Genomic DNA, 7,778 nt, shown 5'->3' with positions numbered 1-7,778 from the left:
TCATTGTTGTTTGGGGCGGGCCGGGGCTGGATTCGAACCCGCCACCTTAGGTGTATGTGGCTGGCGCCTTAGCCGGTTGAGCTATAGGCGCCGAGCCTTATTTGCCATCTTTTATGGTTTAGATTATTCCCTAAGAAAATGTAGTTCCAAACCACAGTACCTGTGATTGTGACCTTATTGTGAAATAGGGTCTTTGCAAATGATTGAGTTAAAATGCGCTCATTAGGATGAGCCCTAATATGCTAGGACTGGTATTCTTATAAAAAGGGGAACACTTAAGAGAGATGTGTGCACACAGGGAGAATGCAGCGTGAAGATGAAGGCAGAGCTCTACAAATCAAGGAAGTTGGAAGGAAGCCAGAGGAAAAACAGTAGCTTACCTATGGAGGAGGGAAGATAATTATATTCAACATTTCCTCAGAAACCATGCAAATCACCAGCAAACCACCAGCGGTGAGGACAGGAAGGGGGCTTATTTTCCTTTACAGCCTCAGAATGAGCCAGCCATGCCAACACCTTAGTCTGGAGACCTATAGCCTCCAGAATATACAGATGAAAATTCCTCTTGTAAAGCCATTCACTTTGTGATACTTAGCCAATTCATACACCATCTGCATCTTTTTTGGTGAAGTGCCTGTTTGGAACTTTTACCCATGTTTTCATGGTTTATTTTGTCTTAATTTTCCTTTTACTTGCTGTCTGTAAGTATCTTTGAGCCACTTTTCCTTGCTAGCCATTATAGTTCCACAGTGGCTACAAACAAAGGAATCATAATGGGTGAAATATCACTAGCCACTCTAAACAACAGCTCTCAAGCTGTGTGCTGTTTATGGATAGGCTGTGGGGGGATGACATTGATGAATGTCCTGTGTCTGTAGCATAGAGTGAAAAATCTTCACTTCCATGTAAAAAAGCATTGAGTAGACAGAGAGAAAAAAAGCAAAAGCCTTAACAAAATAAAAGATGTTTTACTGGACACTGTGACCCTTTTCAGAAGTATGTGATCAGCATGCATTTTAGACAGCCTTTTTGAAGTTTGTGCACTCATGATTACAAGGTTCACTTACCCTTCTCTGCTGAGTTGTTTAGAGGTCTCCCCTCCTCTTTGGGAGTGTTATGAAACTTCTCTTCTCAAACAGCAACTCTCAGAGAGGGCCTTAGATTGTAATTTTGTATAAAAGAAAACCTGTAAACTTGATGTATTAAGAAGCTGGGGTGTGGGGTTCCCAATCTCTGACTGGTGACCACTTCCCAGCTGCTGCTGTGAAGGGTTTTTAAAAATTATTTTCAAAATAGACATTTTTAGGGCAGTTTTAGGTTCACAACAAAACTTAATGGAAAGTTCAGAGAGTTTCCATATGCCCTCTGCCCCCACACATGCAGAGTCTCCCCAGCTATCAACATCCCCCTAGAGTGGCACATTTGTTACAAGAGATGAGTTTACATTGATATGGCATTACCCAATAACAGTTTAATTCTAGGAAATGTTTATCATTTATAAATGCAATATGTTGTTTCTACTTCACACACTGGCATCATTCCTTTCCTCCCTTTTTAGCACTCATTTTCAGAGTGGAAGAAGTAAACAAGGTGATTATGACCCACACTGGCCCTGGTGCTGCTTCTGAACAATGATTAAGGGTGTGGCAATTAGAGGCATAAATTACCTAAGTTTACCCTGAAGATTTCTTCAGAGCTGTCAGTCTTCCCAAAACTACTCGAGCAAATACTTTTTCCTTTATGCAAATACTGTCACTCAAAGCAAGTATATTTACCCCAATCCAAACTCTTCATTCTCTATAATAACTTCTTGGGTGTTCATGAAACTTTAAAAGACAGGCTCTTCTCAGAAGTACAGAGTATTAGTTAAGCGCAAAGCAAATTATTGTTATTTTACCATCCTTGCTACTTGCCAGAAAATGAGGATTGAATAGGTAATTATTTTAATTTGAAACAACAAGTATAAAAACAAGTATTAACAAGTGCAACCAAGTATTAAAACAAGTATAAAAAAGATTGAATGATTTATTAACACAATTCATTACATGTGTACTTTTATGTATTAAAATGTATCATACAATCTGATATTCAAAACATATTTTTTGAGAAAAAATATTTATTCCTTTTACAAATGAAGACACTGAGGCTCAGAGACATGAGTCACTTGCCTATGGTGACACAAATAGAAAATGACATCATTAGAACTAGAAGTTGAGTCCTCTGATCCCCTCCCACAGAGCCTCTCCTTGCTGCACCACAACGCCTCCCGCTACCTTGGACGTGGTGAGGAGCAGTGCAGCAGTCTCCACACCACAAACTTGATGGTATACACTGTGTAGATACCTTGAAGTGCTACTGTCTTGGAAGAGAAATTCCTATCATGTTCCATGGTGCTTTATGTAGTCCTAATGTGCTTGCTGAATGACAACTGCAATGTGAACAGCCATACAACTGCCATCATTATAAACGAAGTATAAATGATAATAGATTGGGAACAAGCTACAAAACAAGATGTTTGGTATTAAAATTGTTCAGAGGAGAATGTACATTATTTAACCTTGAGAAATAGAATTTAAAGAGCAATCATGATTAAAATATGAATACAAATGGATTTTAAGATTCTGATCTCCTATAATACATTTTCCAATTTTCTTATTTAAAAACCTAAAAAATAATTGTCTCTCAAAAATGTTTTTCACTACAATAATTGATTTTTCCCTCGAAAAACAAACAATTTGCTAGCTAGCTTCCTTTTAAACAGAATTTGATGATTAGAAGGCCTTCAATGCAGGGATAATCTTACGAAAGAATTTATGACCCTGGGAATTTATATTGTCAAATATATAACCAGGAGGAGAGGGATAACTAGCTGGGCAGATTTCCTGTTTCTTTGGTGTGTACTCTATAGAGTACGTGGTTACATCATCAAATGGAACAGAACTCTTGAAAGTAACATTTAAAGGTTTGCAACTCTCTGTTGGAATCAATTCATGTGGCACATAGTGAGATCTGAAAGTGCTCAAACCATCAAATTTTCCAGATGGGCTGGGAATTTGCTGCTGCTGCTTAATAAGTCCTTGACGGCAGCTTTCCCATGCTGGAAAATCATCCTTCATGGTGCTTTTTCCTTGGAAAGGAAAATTGTTATTTCTTCTATGAGAAGCAGGCCGGATAGGAACAACACGACTGGCCTGATGTGGAACATAGTCCAGACGGCTTGTGCTGGTTAACTCCATGCTCCCTGCAGGGAGCACATACTCTGGGACTCTCTTGACTCCGGGTGGTGGGATTTCCCATGATTGAAAACTTTCCTGGAATTCAGTGCTTCCTTGAAATTGAGCATTTTGGGTCACTCTGGTGTATGCAGGTCTGCAGATTTTTGCAGTTTCACCACCAAGTCCCTGAAAGTCATTCCGATGAGTTGTAAGATCTTCAAAGGGTTGGTTGGTTGGTTTGTAAACTTCTTTTGGCCTTTCAAACTTAAGTTCTAGCTGATGAGGTACGTAATCCAGGCGATGGCTTGTATCACCATTAAAAGGTATTGTAGACCGTTTGACCACAGAGAAGGGTTTAAAGCTTTGCCTAAGCTTTATCTCTCGAGGAAGATAGTCATCCTGAAATGTAGTTGAATTTCCAAATTTCACAGTAGGGGGATGGTAAGTTTGTTCTGGTTTATAAAGTTTCCTTTTCTGAATGTCCCAAGCTCTATAATCATCTTGAAAATTAAAAACAAAGAAAGAAAACAAAATATTTTTGAATTCTGAAGAAAACAATCACCTTCTAAAAATCATGACTGACTTCTCTCCTTGCCAGACATCCTTCCATTTCCCTTAGAAATCCAAACACTACCATAAATACAAAGTGTCCCTGATCCCCTCAGATTTGTTCTTTTTTCCTTCCTTTCCACCTCTCTCCACCCACTTCCTCACTTTACTACACATAACTTTCTATTTCCAGATTCATCTGATTACAAAACAAGGGAATGTCACATCTGAGCCTGATTGTGGATAGTTCTTGAAATCCAGAAGGACTGTGTTGCATACAGGTGAGGGCAAAGTGTAGAAGATTATGGTGGAATTCCCGGAATTTGTAGGGATTTTCGCTATAATCCACAAAACACTTAAGTAAGCCATAACATCTAAGGTTTAAAATATAATGAAGTGCCCTGATGTGTGGACAAAAGTGATGAGGCTATTACTACCTGCTTTGAAGGAACTCCTCAAAGGAGAAAGACCTTCAACTCCATTATAGTCTAGAAAGCCTACAAAACTCCTTGCGGAAAGAAAGATACAGGGTGACTTGTACTATCCCCAAAAGAGCAATGGCTTCAGTTTTTCCTCCTTATGAAATGGCCTTTAAGGCACTCCTAAAAGATAGAGGGCTATCCAGAGGCCAAGGCCCTGAACAGAGTATTTTCAAAAGTACTTGAAATTTTATGTAGAATTTAGAAGTGGAATCAGGGCTAAGATTTGAGGTTTAGAAGTTAAATGCCCTAGACCACAGGTGGAAAACTGAAGTGTTTATATTTCAACTGAGGATTATGTATGTTTTCTATTTCTAGACTAGAAGATAGCAAGCTTGGAATTATTATAGAATTGACTTCACCCCACAATCTGCATTTCTAAATACCATAAATTAATTTATAAAAGACAGTAGTTTGTTATATAAGATAATGTAACAGAATCTGGATTAAAGTCTATACAACATTTATGGAAAGCTCAAACTTCCTTATGTGAATCTCTTTTTCAAAGTGAAAAATTCCTCATCTGTAAATATTTCTGCCAAAATGATCAAGTTTTGAAATACATAAATGAGCAGGTACTGTATGGATGAATACTTGACCCAAGAATAGGCAATCTGTAGACTAGCTGATGAAATGGGTGCAGGTTCATGACTGTAATCTCAGCGACTCTGGAGTCCGGGGCAGGAGGATTGCTTGAAGCTAAGAGCTTGAGACCATCTGGGGCAACACAGAACTCATCTCTAAAACTTAAAAAAATGAAGCAGGCACAATGGCATGCATCTGTGGTCCCAGCTACTACAGAAAGTTAGAGAAGCTCACTAGAGCCCAGGAGTTGGAGGCTGCAGTGAGCTACAATCACACCACTACATTCCAGCCTAGGTAACAGAATGAGACTATCTCAAAAAAAAAAAAAAAAAATTAAATTTAAACTAAATTTAAAAATAGACGAGCAGAAACCTATGAAACAAACTGGCAAGAAAAGATGAGCTAGATTAATCACTCTTATTCTCATGAACCTAAAGTTGAAAATAAAGAGCCAGATGGAAATGGGGAAAGAATCTAAAAGGAGGCGAGCCAGGAAACTATGGCATGAAGAAGTTACATGTTAGACATACTTGGACATGAGACATAGGGCAGAGGAGGTCAGTCAGCAGAGCAGCAGTAGAAACAGATGAGTAAGGGGCAGAGAAGATGTGGTAAGAGAAATCACACAGCTCATTGCAGGGATGGAGGCAGTAGCTCTTTCCTCAAGCTCTCTTGGTTACCTGAAAGTTTTGCATCTGCAATTCATATGAAGCTTTACCACAAAGTTTTTTTCTTGAAGTATGATGAAGGAATCTTTGTTCTTAGCAAACTAAATACAAAATCGTAACACTATTTTTCAATAACTAAAAGGAAATCATAGATGTTATTAAAGGTTTATAGGTCCACACAATCATACAGGGAGAGCTCTTGCTGGCAAAGTGATTAAGATACAAAAAGATTTTCATTTTATGACTGCAGAAGAATATTTCTCCCTCATCAAGCCAGCTTTGGCTTTCAAGAAAGAAGCAAGAATTTGGACAATAACAGACAAAGTTTGACAACACATATTAGAATAAATATCAATTCTAGATAACTTCAGAAAATTGATTTATCCCCTATAAATATGCCTATGACCATAACCCTATAATATTTGTCTATCTTGGAATATTTATTAATAACATTATAGCAGTATCTTTCAAATATCATTGTCCTTATTAATTCATTTTAGTGTTTTATGATTCTTATGGAAAAAACAAACCAAAAACCCTAACATAATGCTGTTCACGTTTAACAGCACAGTCTGGTTGTTTGGCAGCTCCAGTATTAGCACTGCCCTTGTTAGACAATTCCTCAACATTTCCAACCACTAACATTTAGTTCGGACTTTGTTCTCTTTTAAACAGCTTTAGATAGATGAGGTGCCTGCATATGTGTGCTCACATTTGTATACACAGCTCCACCCCCACTGTAGTATAGGGAGCTATTCCAGGTTCTTCTTTGAAGACCAAACTCCAGAGCTGCTGCTGCTAGTTCTTTCCCTGGTACTTGAGACTCTGCTTCCTGTGGTGTCTTCAAATACCAAGGAACTGGAAATAACTTTTACAAAGATGGGAGTTGTCATCCTAGGCCTCATCTTTCTCAATCTACACATCACCAAACTACTCTCATGGTTTTAATACCACTAGTAAGCTTACCTCTCCCAAACTTGAATCTCTACTTAACACCATTTTTTAAAACAACAAACCCACATATTTATCTTCTTAATAGATATCTCTATTTCAATGTCCCTTAGAAAATTAAAATGTAGTGTGCCCCAAGTGAAATCTCCATCTCCTTCAGACTCATATTCCCCAGAAAATAACACATCAATGAACTAGTTTCTATTTTGAATTTGGCATGTCAGGTTAAGGTTCTACCCAGTTGACTTTTTCTCCCTCATCCTTATTTCTCTCAAGTAGTTTTCAAACTCTGTTATTATCTCCTAAATTTTAACTTCTTCCTTTTTTGGAGCAAACATGGAATGTATAGCAATCTGATGAAATCGCCAAAAATAACATAAAGGAGAAAAAAGAAAACACAACGTAAAACAAAAGTCTATCACGTCTGTAGTGCTATCCCCTTTCATTCTCAGTACTTGTAATTGAGCCTTCTCTTTTTTTCCCTTGGTTTAATCCCTTTATTAACTTTTAACAGAACCAGAGCTGGTTTCACTGATTTTTAGTGTTTTTCTGTATTCAAATTCATTGATTGTTGCTCTTATCCTCATTCTTTCTTTCCTTCTACTTTGCTTTCTATTTAATTTGCTCTTATTTTTATAGCTCCATAAAGTGGAGACTTCGACTATTGATATGACTTTTTTCTTTTCTAATATAAACCTTAAATGCTATAAGTTGCCCTCTAAACATTATTTTAGACACATTCCACACATTTTGGTATGGTATCTTTTTCTCATTTTCATTAAGTTCAAGATGTTTTCTAATTTTCTTTGTTATTGCTGCTTAAAACCATTGGTTATTTAGAAATTTGTTGTTTTATTTCCAGACATTTGGAGACTTTCCAGATTTATATTATTTATTTAGTTTAATTTTACTATGGTCAAAATACATACATTGTATGATCTCGATTATTTTATATTTGTTAAGGTTTATTTCATGGCTTAAAATATGGTCTATCCGGATGAATGTTCCATGTACATTTGGAAAGAATGTGTGTTCTGTTATTGCTAATAGGATTACTTTACAAAATATTTCAATTAGGCCAAGATGGTTGAGTGTTGTTCAGATCTTTATATCGTCCCTCATCTTCTATCTATAGACATTCTATAGAAATAAAGAGGAATGCTGAAGTATCCAACTATAATTGCAGACTTTTGTGATTCTTATTTTAGTACTGTCAGTTTTTGCTTCATGTATTTTGGAATTCAAGTGTTATTAGGATCTTCTGTGCTTATGCGCTGCTGTGCCCACTTGTTTCTTTTGTCCATGTCAGTTTACTCTTAGGCAGGCACTGT

General features: G+C 37.1%; 1 protein-coding gene across 3 annotated transcripts in view; it reads right to left on the bottom strand.

Annotated features, from left to right (window-relative positions):
* Positions 1–2,408: 2,408 nt before the first annotated feature.
* SAXO2 (stabilizer of axonemal microtubules 2) overlaps positions 2,409–7,778 on the bottom strand; it is a 20,788-nt gene continuing 15,418 nt past the window's right edge. For 2 of the 3 annotated variants that reach the window (XM_012801877.2, XM_023510099.1), the window contains exon 3: positions 2,724–3,715. In XM_012801877.2, the coding sequence (XP_012657331.1) occupies positions 2,772–3,715 (944 nt within the window). In that variant the 3' untranslated portion in view covers positions 2,724–2,771. Of the gene's footprint in view, positions 3,716–7,778 lie in introns of all 3 variants that reach the window. The other variant, XM_012801878.2, reaches the window with a different exon arrangement.

Source organism: Otolemur garnettii, unplaced genomic scaffold (assembly GCF_000181295.1).
Source record: "Otolemur garnettii isolate 467f Iridium unplaced genomic scaffold, OtoGar3 scaffold00011, whole genome shotgun sequence".
Taxonomy (NCBI): domain Eukaryota; kingdom Metazoa; phylum Chordata; class Mammalia; order Primates; family Galagidae; genus Otolemur; species Otolemur garnettii.
Note: the sequence above shows the minus strand (reverse complement) of the source record. Positions and strands in the feature narration are given on the sequence as shown.